We start from the raw sequence: 16,512 nt of genomic DNA on the forward strand, positions 1-16,512 counted from the left end.
CAATGGCACTAAATATACAGACCCAGCTGATATTGCCAACATCCTGGCAGATAGGTTCATTGCTAACTTTTCCCCCCTCTCACCCCCTAAAGGGCCCATCTCTGTACCGGAAGAATGCAATGTTCCTGCAATCACGGCTGCACAGGTAAAAACCACACTCTCCAAAGCCAAGAACACAGCATCCATGGGACCAGACAACATCCCAGGCTGCGTTCTACATGAACTACAGAACAAACTGGCACCCCACCTAAGTACCATGTTCAATCACAGCCTCACCTCAGGCTTTGTGCCCGCTGAATGGCGCAGAGCGACAGTTATCCCACTCCACAAGGGGGGAGCCACCACAGACCACGGGAACTACCACTCCATTAGCCTGACGAGCCTGGTCTGCAAGGCCATGGAACGTATCATCATGGAACTTATAAACAAAGACATTGGTAATCTCCAAACTCTGGATCCCACCCAGTTAGGATTTGTAAAAGGCAGATCATGTCTCCTAAACCTGATAGACATCTTTGAAGCAGTCACCAAAGCCGTAGGCGAGGGTAAGGTGGTTCACACAGCCTATCTAAATCTTGCAAAGGCTTTAGACACCATCCTCCACTCTGGAATTATAGATAAACTCACTTAACTAGGTATAAATCCATATGTCACAAGATGGGTTGCCAACTGGCTCACTGACAGAACCCACACTGTGAAAGGAGCAGACTCCAAATCTGACTTCAGGCCAGTGACATGTGGAGTACCACAGGGTTCAGTCCTGGGTCCTCTCCTGTTTGGTATCTACTTCTCTGAAGTACAGGCTAACACAGAATGTCTTTGGCTAACAAAGTTCGCAGATGACTGCAAACTAGGAGCCATAATCGAAACTCCTAACGATGTGGACATCCTACAAAAGGGCCTCACTGAGACAGATGCCTGGTGTCAAAAGCCATGGCCTCAAGCTCAATGTCAAAAAGTGCATTGTCATCCCCTTTGGTAAAAACTCTGTACCCATGAAATACAACATAGGCGATAGTATACTTAACACCGAAAGTGAGATAAGAGACCGTGGGACACAGGTGAACAGTAGTCTCTCTCTTGATAATCACATAGCCCCAGTAGTCAGAAAATACTTCTACGTGGCACACCTCATCACAAAAGATTTCTCATTCAGGAAAAAAAAAAAGAGGTCATTGTTCCCCTCTACTCATCACTCACTAGACTCATTATAGAGTACAACGCCCCTTTTGGTATGTACCTCACAAGACATTTACAACAACTGGAAAGGCCGCAGAAATACCTCACAAAGATGATTACCGGCCTCAAACAGATGCCCTACGCAGACCGTCTCAAAAAACTCCAGCTTTACTCCGTCGCATATCGCCTACTCAAAGCTATGTCAAACCCAGAGCTGTTGAACATGCTCCACTTAAAGAAATCCCAATCCCCCGAGCTACATGCTGTAGGGACTTAAACCTTGTCACCACAATAAACAGAACATGCCAGAGGGATAGATTCCTGTCCTACAGACTTCCCATACTCTGGAATAAACTACCTATCTATATCAAACAAAGCTCCTCATTAGCACTCTTCAAGAAGAATCTTGATGATTGGATGGGAAATAGGAAATTCACTCTGGGGATCACTTCTGTGGCTCTGCTCGACAGTGGCACAGGAAAATAATTTTTTTGGGCAGCAAAAGCCAGGGTACCTTTTTGGCTGGGCTTGTACAGGCCCTAGGGCCGATAGCCTAGTACCTTCCTATGAACCTAAGAGGGAATGTTAACTACCAACTTCTGTATGTTCTAAAAAGATAAAAGTAAAATTTTAGCATATAAGCTTGACAGTTTAAAATAATGAAAGTCAAAGTTCTAGAGGAATACATTTTCTTCCCCAATGTAGCCATTGCCTTTTCATACTTGTCCAAAGGAACAGGGTTAGCAGCAGTAAACTGTTTTTGTAAAAGCAGATAAAGAAATCATATCTGAGTCAGCTTTAAGATTTGAAAAATATTGCTTATGGGACTGAGGTATTCTATATAACCTGTTTGACTTACTAGGAACAGGAGGCTGACTTACAGGTAAGCTAAAAGCTATGAGAAAAAAAGTCTAACGCAGGGAAAACAGAAGTAATAGTTGCAGAATTTGGCATGTCCAACTGTAACGCGTCAGAATAGAATTTCCTTCTGCTCCTATTGAAAAATCTTGTTCATCTCAGACAGTTACTGAAAAAGATGTTCCTTCAGGAGGGAAATCTGAAACCATACTTTCCTCAGAAACAAAACATTTAGAAAAAAAAGATTCAGTCTGTGCAGTAATTCCTGGGGTACAACCCTCATCCTTGTAATGTCATCATTTCTAATAAAATCCATATCAGAAAGAGAGGGAACTCTTCTTTTTCTTGCCAGGGGACCCTCTCCCCCCCACACACATTTAAATAAATAAATATTCACTTCAGAAGCTTAAAAGCCCAAAATCTTGAATTTCAAAAGACTGAGACCAAAATCTTGAAAGTTCAAAAGACTGAAAACTCAAAATACTGCATCTCAGAATATTGAAAACACACAGGATACCAACACTTACTATATTCCAGCACAACTAAATAGAGAAACAAATAAAGCATAAACCATTTACCATTTCTCCAAGTATAAGCAGTGGAGCAAGCCCCTCTGTGCCTCCCATGTGGGGGGGTGCACCCCCACCCCCTGGTACTTAAATATATATGAACTGAGATTGCACTACACAGAACATAATGGCAAACATACCATTACGTGTTTCATGACTGCCTGCTGTAACCTTAGTCATGTTCCCTTCTAACTTGCTATACTACAACATAACTCATGTTAGTGTAATGAAGTGTGATCTCGGAGTGGATATATTTAAGTAGCAGGGGGTGTGGGACGCACAGCCCCCCCACATGGGGGGTGCAGGGGGCTTGCTCCCCTGGTTATACTTGGAGAAATGTAATATGGTTTGTCTTATATTTGTTTCTGTATGTACTTCTGCTGGAATATAGTAAGTGTTGGTATCCTGTGTGTTTTCAGTATTCTGAGATTCAGTATTATGAGATTTAGTAATTTGAGTTTTCAGTCTTTTGCACTTTCAAGATTTTGGGCTTTCAAGCTTCTGCAGTGAATCCATATATATATATATATATATATATATATATATATATATATATATATATATATATATATATCGATAGATATATATCGATAGATATATATACACATACATATATATATATATATATATATATATATATATATATATACATACATATATATATATATATACACATATATATATATATATATATATATATATACACATACACATATATATATATCTATATATGTATGTAGATATGTATAGCCACTCACATATATATGTATAGTCATATATATATATATATATATATATATATATATATATATATATATATATATATGTATACACACACACACACACACACACACACATATATATATATATATATATATATATATATGTACAGCCACATATATATATATATATATATATAAAATTTACTAGTGGGATTTCTTCTTTTGGTAGTGGTCGGGGCATACTTCTTCATCTACTGTACTATAAGGTATACTACTACACTGCTCATAGTAGCAAGTCATGCAAGTTGCTCTGGTAGACACTGCTGCAATGCAGTTCTGCACTACCTTGAAGTGTAGTGCGAGACTTGTGCAGCTCAGCAGTATGACACAATAAAAGCTCTGTTCAGTGTAATACAGATTTACACCATGGCTTGCTCAGCAGTGCATTCCACATAATTGTAACATCCTCAATTAGTCTTCGCACTCTGACAGCATCATCTGCACATGCAGTGCTTACCCTGTTTAAGAGTCTTGGCTTTATATTGTTGCTTAACTGTATTTATGACGTTCACATCAGACTGTATTTATGCAGTGTTGATTTTGCCATGCATCTCATATGAAATTAACGAAAGCGTTATGAAAAAATAGGAATCTACATACTGTGGTCTCTCTCTGTTTAACAGTTTAAGATAAATTCTGGAGTCTGGAAGCATGGTCTGGTACCAGAAAAACAAGATAAACTAAAAAGAAATTCACTGACAGTTTATGAAAAAATAATAAGCTTGGGATGATTTTCATGCACGCACAACCTAGAAAAACTGACTCTATAATCACTAGAATAGTAAAGGCTGTCAAGAGACATGATGCTAGACTACATATAATCATTCTAAAGCTATATTTTTAAATGAGTTCTCCTGTTTGACTCTTGGCTGGGGTGCCTTCTGTATGGAGTCTGCATATCCTCCCTGTGCATGTGTGGGTTTCCATCTGGTGCTCTGGTTTTCTCCCACATTCCAAAGACATGCACTAGGTGGATTGGACATTCTAAATTAGCCATAGGTGTGAATGTGCATGTGAGTGTCTAGTTTAGAAGAACAGCTGAGGCAGGGCTAGCCACCTGCTGGTTTGAGCCTTGGCTGTATATGTTGTCACTGTTGAACTGACACCCCGACCCCATAAGCAAAAAATGGGAAAAAGGGTTCTGGATGGCTAGATGGATACATTTCTAAATAATTTAATCAGTCATATTGGAACACTTCTTGAATTTGAGAGATACACAGGACTAGCACTAGTACAATGAAAGTGTAGCCTCAATGTGAAATAACTTACCACCATAGTCTCCTGATGCAGCATACACCCTTAATGCAGAAAAAGTTTATTCTGAATTATAATAGCTGAACAAATAGGGTTCTTGCAAATAAAATTTCCAAGTTTATGTAATGTCATGAGAGTTCACAAATCTCTACGCAAAAAGCCTGAATGTAACATGAGGTTATCAAAAGGTATTCCTCTCTGGAAGGAGAAGTTGCCCCCCACTAAGTAATGTGGAATAGTAATGACAGGCAGGGCAGTGAACAAAGAGGTGAAGACAGTGTGAAGGAAGAACTGGTTAAAGACCATTGACAAAACCAGTACAAAGGCCATTGTTACTTCTGATATTATAATAATCCAGTATATTTATGACTTTAATGTATTCTGCATTTGCCCTTGAGAAAAAATAATACAGTGGCTATAAAAATGTACACACTCCTGTTAAAATGCCAGGTTTTTGTGATATAAACAAATGAAACCAAAATAAATCATTTCATTTTCCCACCTTTAATGTGACCTATAACCTGTACAATTCAATTGAAAACAAATCCGTTAGGGGAAAAAATATAAAAAATGTACAATAAGCTGGATGCATAAGTGTGCACACCCTTAAACTAATGCTTTGTTGAAGCACCTTTTGATTTAATTACGCCAGTCTTCTTGGGTACAGGGAAAAAGTTTGGCCAGATACCTGAGAAACCATGTGCAAACTGCCCTCGGTGTGCAATTTCCATTACAATGGCAAGGGAACGTCTGCACACTGAATTTTGGAGGTAACAATCCACACGTCTAATTTTCTCTCTCTATAATCACTTCAATTCCCAGAAAGCATGAATTTCATGGCAAATAATTATTAGTTCTGATGTTATAACAGCATAACATCTTTATGATTATTTGTCTTCATCAAAAAACTCTACTTCTGTACACTTATTTGTGAAGCATATTTGATGATAGTTTAAATGGTTGCCAGATTCTAACAAGGAAAACTGCTGCAGGTGTACTATGAAACTGTAAAAAAATAAAATGATTATTAATGGCAAAAAATCTGATATCTGTATTAATTTTGTTCAAAAATACCACAGAGGATACCTTTTAATGTAATATGTATTCATTTATTTCAGATATGCCACACAAAAAATGAAAATAAAAATGAAATTTCCCTTGTTAGAATCTGAAAAAAAGGAAACTAATCTGGTGGTCCTCTGCCATAAACTCTACAACAGAAGAAAGAAACTGTTACAAAAAAAGAGTAAAATCCCATGACTGGAGGAACTCCCTGGTCAACCTCAGTAAGAAGCTGAGATCCCACATAAAATCCTCCAAAGCTAGTTATGAAAACAAAATTGCCATTGACTCTAAAGACAACCACAAAGCATTCTATAGCTATGTCAAGAATCTCAATGGGAACACTCAGATCTGCTCTGAGTTACAGCACAATGACACTAAATATACAGAACCAACTTATATTGCCAACATCATAGCAGATAGGTTCAGTGCTAACTTTACCCCCCTCTCACCCCCTAGAGGGTCCATCTCTATACCGGAAGAATGCAAAGTTCCTATAATCACGGCTGCACAGGTAAAAAAACACACTCTCCAAAGCCAAGAACACAGCATCCATGGGACCTGACAATATCACAGGGTGCATTCTACACGAACTACAGAATGAACTGGCACCCTACCTAAGTACCATGTTCAATCATAGCGTCACCTCAGGCTTTGTACCCACTGAATGGCACACCGTGACGGTTATCCCACTCCACAAAGGGGAGCCACGACGGACCCTGAGAACTACCATCCCATTAGCCTGACGAGCCTGGTCTGCAAGGCCATGGAACGTATCATCGTAGAACTCATAAACAAAGACATTGGTAATCTCCAAACTCTGGACCCTACCCAGTTTGGATTTGTAAAAGGCAGATCATGTCTCCTAAACCTGACTGACTTCTTTGAAGCAGTCACCAAAGCCATAGATGAGGGTAAAATGGTTCACACAGCTTATCTAGATCTCGCCAAGGATTTCGACACCATCCCCCACTCTGAAATTATAGATAAGCTCACTAAACTGGGTATAAATCCCTATGTCACAAGATGGGTTGCCAGCTGGCTCACGGACAGAACCCACACTGTGAAAGTAGCGGATTCCAAATCCGACTTCAGACCAGTGACAAGTGGAGTACCACAGGGTTCAGTCCTGGGTCGTCTCCTGTTTGGTATCTACTTCTCTGAAGTGGAGGCTAACACAGAAGGTCTTTGGCTAACAAAGTTTGCAGATGACTGCAAACTAGGAGCCATAATCGAAACTCCTAACGATGTGGACAAACTACAAAAGGGCCTAATTGAGACAGATACCTGGTGTCAAAGCCATGGCCTGAAGCTCAATGCCAAAAAGTGTATTGTCATCCCCTTTGGTAAAAACTATGTACCCATGAACTACCACATAGCTGGTAGTCTACTTAATGCCGAAAATGTGATGAGACTTTGGGACACAGGTGGACAGTAGTCTCTCCTTTGATAATCACATCACCACAGTGGTCAGGAATCCCTCTACGTGGCTCATCTCATCACAAAAGGATTCTCATCCAGAAAAAAAGAGGTCATTGTTCCCCTCTACTCATCACTCATTAGACCCATTATAGAGTACAACACCCCCTTTTGGTATGTACCTAACAAGACATCTACAACTGGAAAGACCACAGAAATACCTCACAAAGCGGATTACTGGCCTCAAACAGATGCCCTACGCAGACCGTCTCAAAAAACTACAGCTTTACTCCATCGCATATCGCCTACTCAGGGGCGATCTCTGCCTAACATACAAAGCTATGTCAAACCCAGAGCTGTTGGACATGCTCCACTTAAAGAAATCCCAATCCCTCCGAGCTACACGCTCTAAGGACATAAACCTTGTCACCACAACAAACAGAACATGCTGGAGGGATAGATTCCTGTCCCAGAGACTTCCCATACTCTGGAACAGACTACCTATCTATGTCAAGCAGAGCTCCTCATTAGCACTCTTCAAGGAAAATCTTGATGACTGGATGGGAAATGGGAAATTCATCCCAGGGATCACTTCTGTGGCTCTGCTCGACAGGGGCACAGGAAAATAATTTTCTTGGGTGGCGAAAGCCAGGGTACATTTTTTGGCTAGGCTTATATAGGCCCTAGGGCCAATAGCCTAGTACCTACCTATGAACCTAAATTAAGAGGGCTGGTTCCATGAAGCACAGTGAAGGACTAAATTAATCCTCAGTGGCCTGTGTTCACATGCATGGCTTGAGTGCTGAATGAACTGGTTAGTGAGGAAGGAATGACTGGGTCAGAGTTCTGTAACATGATAAAAAGTTAGCAAATGAATGACAGCTGTAGCTCCAGAGTACTGGAAATTGTTGGGTTACATGCCTAATTAAGGAAAAACATGTCAAAACAAATACTCAGATTTGGTATAGCAAACATTGCATGGAAATGTCAAACCAACTAACAGAGAGAAGAAAGTGAAGTATTAAAATCCCCTAGTCCCTACAGGAAAATGACTGCAAGCTCTACAACCCTTACCTTCCTTTCTGGCTTATTCTTAACGGGAGAATAATTTTTTAGCTACTTTTTGTCTTCATCAGAACTGACTATCAAGTACTTCCAGTTCCTGTCTTTGGTCACTGGGTCTACCGATCTCTCCCACATCCACCAGGCTTACTCTGACTCTGGATCTGGGCCATTAAGGAGACTGGATTGTCATGGGGGGCAGTATCATACTCTGCTGAGTAAGTGCTTTTATCTATTTTTTTATCCCACACCCTGCGTTCATCTTGTAACATCCCAAGGGTGGGAGTTGGAAATGAAGGGGTTCCACTCGGGAATCATAGCACCCTATTATTTGGACCCCAAAACTCGATAAAACCCAAGTAATTTGGTACGGCAAGGAGGTATGGTAGGATGGGACATGAAATGGACATTAGCACTAAAATGCCCCTCACTTCCACAAAGGAACTGCTGTCATCAGGATTCTCAAACTACCCTCAGGTAGCATTGTATGGTTGCTTCCCTGGTCCCTACCATGGAACTCAAAATGCGTGAGTATGCATGCTTCTTTTTCCTCTGCAAGAAGATAGGCACTCCATCCTCCTTGTCTGCACCATCAAGCTGCCTAAGCTGCTGTCTGAGATTGGGTTACCTGGGCCATAGTCAGAGCTTTATTCCGCTATGCCAATGGTCCAAGCTGATAAATAATTTTTAACTATCTGCCTTACATAACCAAAAAATATCAATATACTTGGTGCTACAGCAGCACCTTATCTATCCCCCTCACATATCATCAATGTTACTAGCAATTCCCCTGAATCTGCTACATTTGCTATGGAACACAAACTCACCAAAAAAATTAAGTATGCAAAATTAAAAAGTAATACTGTACAAGCAGCAAAAAAAAAAAAAAAAAAACCTCACACAATGACAACTTGTACAAACAATCTCCTTACTTAATTTGAACACTTGCTTAATAAACCTACCACTTGTTAACTCTAAAATATCTGCTAAAGACCTCAAAACAGAAATAAAAAATGAGTGCCATGCCAGCCTATCTGAATTTGGATTACCAGCTAATCAGTTTCTTAATGAAATCTATTAAACAAACATAAAAAAAAACTAAAATCACTACCATAAATTTCCATAAAGAAATCTAACCAAGACCTGGGTTTAACAAGTGACCTTGGTGCCACAGAAGCCAATAAGTGGAAGGTGAGACTGAATGGCTGATACCAGCTTGCCCATCCTGGGGAGAAGGAACAGTTCAAGCATGCAGTACTAGCATCTAGTGTCAACAAGTATGCAATAAGCAGCATTGCAATTTAAGATGAATGTTAGCCTTTGCTGAACCATCCAATGTTAGCTTCAACTGTGCATTTACATTTAAGACATACTATCAGACCAGACGGTGATGTTGGTGCACATACTGGTTGCCAGGACAGGGATTAGCTTTTCTCCAAGAATTCCTCATAACCCTGTCTGGACATGGCTGCTGTTCCATGATCTGGGGACCAATTATTGGGTAAGGTCCATCTTGCGACACACAGAAAGACCCAGTCGGGAGGGGGGGGGTTAAGGCAGACCCCCCGGCTGTGAGATGAGGATGCGACTTACACTCAGTGGTGCTGCACAAGATGAACACAGAGCAGTGCATAAGAAATCTTCATGCCAGCATGGATGACACCTTACCTTCTCTTCAGTCAGCTCCCATTCCTACTTGATGATCTTGAAACTCATTCCTTAAATCTTCTTCTTCTTCTTCTCTTTTGGCTGTTCCCATTAGGGGCCATCACAATGGATCATCTGTTTCCATTTCTTCCTGTCCTCTGCATATTGCTGTGTCACACCAACCACCTGCATGTCCTCTCTCACCACATCCATAAACCTCATCTTAGGCCTTCCTCTTTTCCTCTTACCTGGCAGCTTCATCCTTAGCATCCTTTTCACAATATACCCAGCATCCCTCCTCAGCACATATCCAAACCAACGCAATCTCTCCTCATTGACTTTGTCTCCAAACCGTCCAACCTGAGCTGACCCTCTAATATACTGATTCCTAATCCTGTCCATCCTTGTCACACCCAGTGCAAATCTTAACATCTTTAACTCTGCTACTTCCAGCTCTGACTCCTGCCTTTTTGTCAATGCCACCATCTCCAACCTATACAACATAGCTGGTCTTATTATCCTCTTGTAGACCTTCCCTTTCACACTTACTGGTACCAGTCTGTTATAAATCACTCCTGATACTCTTCTCCACTCATTCCACCCTGCCTGTACTCTCTTCTTCACCTCTTTTCCACACGCACCATTATTCTGAACTCTTGACCCCAAGTACTTTAACTCATCCACCTTCGCCAACTCTACTCCCTACATCTTCACCATTTCTCTATCCTCCCTTTCATTCACACATACATATTCTGTCTTAGTCCTGCTGACTTTCATTCCTCTCCTCTCTAGAGCATATCTCCACCTCTCCAGGGTCTCCTCAACCTGGTCCCTACTCTCACTACAGATCATAATCTGCTTCTTCTTCTTTCGGCTTTTTCCCGGTTAGCGGATCACCTGTCCACTCAGGATTGGCAGTGGAGTTTTAAGGTGTTGAGTTGCCAGCCCGGCGTCCAACCTTCCACAGAAGGCACACACACATGCACAGATTCACTCCTAGGGCCAATTTAGTGTCATCTGCAAATATCATAGTCCACGGGGGGGCCTCCTATCTGATCTCGTCTGTCAACCTGTCCATCACCATTGCAAATAAGAAAGGGCTCAGAGCTGATCCTTGACGTAATCCCACTTCCACCTTAAATGCATCTGTAACTCCCAATGCAGACTTCACCACTGTCACATTACCCTCATACATATCCTGTACCACTCTTACATACTTCTCTGCCACTCCTGACTTCCTCATACAATACCACAACTCCTCTCTAGGCACCCTATCATATGCTTTATCCAAGTCCAAAAAGACACAATGCAACTCCTTCTGACCTTCTCTATATTTCTCCATAAACACTTTCAGAGCAAACATCGCATCTGAATTGCTCTTTCCCGGCATGAAACCATACTGCTGATCGCTAATCATTACCTTGTTTCTTAACCGAGCTTCCACTACTCTTTCCCATAACTTCAAGCTGTGACTGATCAGTTTTATCCCTCTGTAGTTACTACAGCTCTGCACATCACCCTTATTCTTAAAAATAGGTACCAAAACACTTTTTCTCCACTTCTCAGGCATCCTCTGACTTTCCAAGACTTCATTAAACAAGCTGGTTAAAAACTCCACTGCCATTTTTCCTAAGCACCTCCATGCTTCCACAGGTATATCATCTGGACCAACAGCCTTTTCATTTTTCACCCTCTTCATAGCTGTCCGTACTTTCTCCTTGCTAATCTGTTTCACTTCCTGATTCACTATCCCCACATCATCCAACCTTCTCTCTCTCTCATTCTCTTCATTCATCAACCCCTCAAAGTACTCTTTCCATCTGCTCAACACACTCTCCTCGCTTTCCTTCACTATCCTTTATCACCCTTACCTGCTGCACATCTTTCCCAGCTCAGTCCCTCTGTCTAGCCAATCGGTACAAGTCCTTTTCTCCCTCTTTAGTGTCCAATCTCTCATACAACTCTCCATATGCCTTATCCTTAGCCTTCGCCACCTCTCGCTTGCCCATGATCCTCATCTCCTTATACTCCTGTCTACTTTCTTCATCTCTCTGACAATCCCACTTCTTCTTCACCAGCCTCTTCCTCTGTATACTGTCCTGTACTTCCTCATTCCACCACCAGGTCTCCTTGTCCTCCTCCTTCTGTCCAGATGTCATACCAAGCACCTTTCTAGATGTCTCCCTTACAATCTCTGCTGTAGTTACCTAGCTATTCAGTAGCTTTTCACTGCCCCCCAGTGCCTGTTTTAACTCTTCCCTGAACTCCACCTCACAATCACCCTTTTTCAACTTTCACCATTTGATCCTTGGCACTGCTCTCACACTTGTCCTCTTCTTCTTGATCACCAACGTCATCTTACAGACCATCATTCTATGCTGTCTAACTACACTTTCCACTGTCACCACTTTACAGTCTCCAATCTCCTTCAGACTGGCCCTCCTGCATAGGATATAATCCACCTGTGTGCATCTTCCTCCGCTCTTGTACGTCACCCTATGCTCCTCCCTCTTCTTAAAATAAGTATTCATTCCTTAAATCTACAGTACAAATTATGTTATGCCTCACATACCGGGCACTCACATATCCCATATACATCTACATCTATATTTTATATATATATATTATTATGGCTTACATAATGGGCATGGAAAAAGCAATCCTCATTGGACATGTGTGGTTCCAGACCACAGTAATGTACAAGTAGAATACTTAAACTGGCATGAAATCACATCACCAATCATGAGCTACCATTTCCTTAACCCTCTCTAACCACACAGCTTAAAAAGGACATGGTTAGAAGAGGACCAAAACCAAAAAATGGAAAGTGCTTCTTGTAAACTAATAACAGAAATAAAAGCACAAAGGTCCCACTGGTTCTTAAACTCAACAAGTTTTTAATAAGTAAACGCACGATCAAATGTACAAAATCAATATTTCTGTTTTGCCTAAGTGCCTACACATAAAACACATCTATTTTATAAATGCAATTTTGTAGGATTTGGAATAACAGATGCATCTGTTTTATTTTTATTTTCATGTTATCTAACCTTTAATATGTTAAGGACTGATGGTGTAAATGGGAAGATTGTGAATACTACTGACAAAGTATTTAAATGACTTTTAGAACCTAACATTGCTTGCACTGTACTGATACCTTTATAGTGCTGGCAGAGTAAAGATAAATACTGTGATGATGCTGGCAGAGTGGTGGTAAACTATCTTGTACTTTAGTACAGATACGCATTATCATATAGTTTTTTTTCTTGGTGTAATGCTAGGATTTGATACATTTCTTTATTTGGAAAAGGCTGATACTTTCTTGGGTTTTTTCATACTACTGCATTGTACCATATCCTTAGACATGCTACTATCCTGCAATTACAAGAACAGGAATGACTTTCAAATACTAATCCAACTGTCCGTCTCTTTCATTCAAAGACACTCCCTAGCGGACTCTTTTGCAGAGCAAATACAACAAAGTCTAGATGAACTCCATTTCTTTGCATCTCTGAAAATTCTTCAGGAAATTGACTACCAGAAAAAAAAAACAGAGGTCAGTGTCTGCATTACAAATAAATTAAAAGCAACAAACAGGCAAACAGAGACCCCCAAAAACATACAAATAAGCAAACTCTCTGGTCTCTTGGCAAAGCCTTTGGAGCAGTTCTATAAAAACTAATACCACTATTAATAGTAAACGTATCCAATCAAAGCAAGCAGTCATTAACTGAATGATTTCAATAAACACTTCCAATTGTATTCTGTTTTACTCCTCTATGTCTTAATGCTTGATACTTTAAATATATATGGATTATTTCTGTAATAAAATCTTCTACAATCTATTACACCCTTCTCATCTAACTTTATGCTGCTCTCAATATGTGTTTCAAAGATTATGGACAAGCCTACACTGTGATAAGGTTCAACCTCAATGAAAAATATTCTGAAATATTCAAATGATTCTGAAGACTAACAATTCAATTTTAAATCTAGGGACCTCAGTAAACCTGAATGGATCTGACTAGTTATCTGCCTGATACCATATATATTTAGATATAGGCCCCAATTCCAAAGACTTGCCTTCATTGTAAGTGACCACTTACACTGACAGCAGGTACTCTGTAATCTGGTCCATGGGGCAAGTCTATTTATAGACAGGCCTTGCACTAAAGTACTGTAAGTCACACTAAGAGCAAGTCTTTCAGAATCAAGGCAGACTTACACAGAGCAAGTCTTTTGGAATCTGGCCCATAGTCTTCCTAAAGAATAACTCTTTCTAAAGGGTTAAACCCCACCCAGACAACAGTCATCTGGCATACTATCTGACAATAACAGATGCAAAACATATTTCTTGGGGAAAATATTTAAGCCTTAACCTACAGATTTTCTTCTCAAAATATCCCTTTCCTCTCAAGCTATCTTCCTCTGACTGTAAAAATGCATCATGATCTGCTTGAAATAAAATAAGCAAGCTTTACTTTTCCCAGCAAAAACTACAGCTTCTTTTAAGTATAGACTTCCTCCCCAAATTATTCATTTTTGACACATTGATCCTCCTCTTACTAAAACATGTGACACAAAATGTTCAAAGATAAAACATGCACAACTTTTGAGAAGTGTTTCAACACCTTTCATGTATAGGGTGTTGTCCCATGGAGAGAAAAAAAAAATGAAATGTGTTAAGAAATGGGCAGATACAAAATTATGCGCACACACATTCCCCTTATAGTAACTGAGTACGTCAATGATTGATGCTTCCATTGTAACCAAGTAGTACGGTATGACGTTTCGTCTAGTTATAGACAACAAGAAAAGTGTACCTAGTACAGGCAGACTGCTGTCCATCTACAACTGAAGAGATGTTTTCTCTCTCTTTTTCCTCTCACTCTATTTAGTTTAAACAGTAAACGTCAAAAATCTTAACACTGTCGCAAAACAGCATATGATATACTTCATGCACTTTACACAGCATCCTGTTTTGCAGGGCTAAATTCTAAAGGACAGCATTACAATTCAGTTATTCATTAGAAGTTTGGATTACTTTTTGAATCGGAGGTGGGAATATGTAGTACTACATGTACTAAATATTTACCAAGCAAAAATATTAAAAAAAAATGTCCAGCTCATTACATTTTTTATTACTAGGTATGCCAAAAATTATTATACTCAGAATCCAGAACAGTGAGATTTCCTGTTATTAGCTAATGTACAAAGATCAACAAGAAAAAATACTATAACAATAATTCTAATACTATTACTACTACTAATAAAAGTTTTGTCACCATTTTCAGTGTGAACATTTTTCTCGACATTTACCTTGGTTCTAATCATAATTCCTTCCAGCTAACAGAAAACCAAGTCTGTATATTTTATGATTGAACGTATACATCATATTAAGTTTTTTCACATTTTAAATGGATCTAGCAAACATTTTTGTATCAAAATTGAAACAAATATAAAACAAAACAATAAAGGAAAAGCTTGAATTCAAAATAATCATCTGACATTAAGTGTGGTATTTTTAAATGCCTTGGGTTATTTACAAGAAATAAAATTAAGAAGCAAAGGTTCTGCAAACTTACCCTATGGCATATATCAATTGCGTCAACATATCTCTTTGCCTTAAGATAGTTAAAAGCCAGTTTGTATCCTGCAAACACACAGGAATGTTAATAATTGAAAAAAGCAATGATGAAAACAATAAGGTTTTTCAACAAATTCATATTTTTAACTGCCGGTGGTAGCGCTCATCAATGATCTGTAACATATCTTAAAATATGCTGTTCACCTTCTCTCTAACTAGAATGTACCACTTTAAAAAACAAAAACAAGCACAATTTTTGCCTGAAAGAACCAAGTATGTGTTTGAACACTGCCTGAACATCAGGAAAGTACAGTTTTCTGGGCATACTCATCAAAGCCATAGGTATTTATTTGCAATTTGATTACCGGGGAAGTCCACTGGGCCGAACTGACCCATTTTCAGTGGAGGCCCTGGGAGAAAAGCTCCAAGATGCATTCCACAATTTAGATACAAATGAGAGTTAATATTAAATATCTTATGTAGAATAGTTACTCATAAATGCATTCATTATCATGCATAGTTAAATTCATTAAGCTTGAAGGTAGGGATCACAAAGTTTAATTTGAGGAAAACAGATATGGGTTAGGTGTGGAAACAGTTTACATACAAACCTTTTAAGAAAATGTAAATACGCTTTACATACACACATCAACAGTAGAATGCTGTTTACAATATTTACAAGGTTGGGCTGTGTGAGGGTAGCTGTAGGAGGTGAGAGTTTAGAGAGAAGCTATAGAAATTGTTGAGAACTTAGATAGGCTCATAGGAATATAACTATGAGAGTTGTAGAGCTTGGGAACCAGAGCAAACCCCCCCTTGGATTAGGTTGGGTGAAGGCAGGTACATTTCCATTTAGTAGACAGGTGTTTGAATAGTTGGGTTTTGAAGTTTTCTGAGTTTGGTATGGTTCTTAGTGTGGAGGGAAGGGAATTCCATTTTTTGCCTAGTGAGAAAGATAACAGAAGTTGGTGAGCAGGACGTTTAAGTTTATGGATAGTAATTAAGTTCTGATTTTCAGATCTGAGAGCTCTGTTGGGCGTATAAGGGGGAAGGATATTAGTTAGAGCGGGACATTTGTTGGGTGAAATACGAG

General features: G+C 39.6%; 1 protein-coding gene across 1 annotated transcript in view; it reads right to left on the bottom strand.

Moving 5' to 3' along the window:
* Positions 1–16,512, bottom strand: part of TTC21B (tetratricopeptide repeat domain 21B) — a 3,240,027-nt gene that overhangs the window by 124,439 nt on the left and 3,099,076 nt on the right. The window contains exon 32 of the mRNA XM_044075355.1: positions 15,418–15,485. Within this exon, the coding sequence (XP_043931290.1) occupies positions 15,418–15,485 (68 nt within the window). The remainder of the gene's footprint in view (positions 1–15,417; positions 15,486–16,512) is intronic.

The sequence above is a fragment of the Protopterus annectens genome, chromosome 6.part1 (genome assembly GCF_019279795.1).
Source record: "Protopterus annectens isolate FY-2018-M chromosome 6.part1, PAN1.0, whole genome shotgun sequence".
NCBI lineage: Eukaryota > Metazoa > Chordata > Ceratodontiformes > Protopteridae > Protopterus > Protopterus annectens.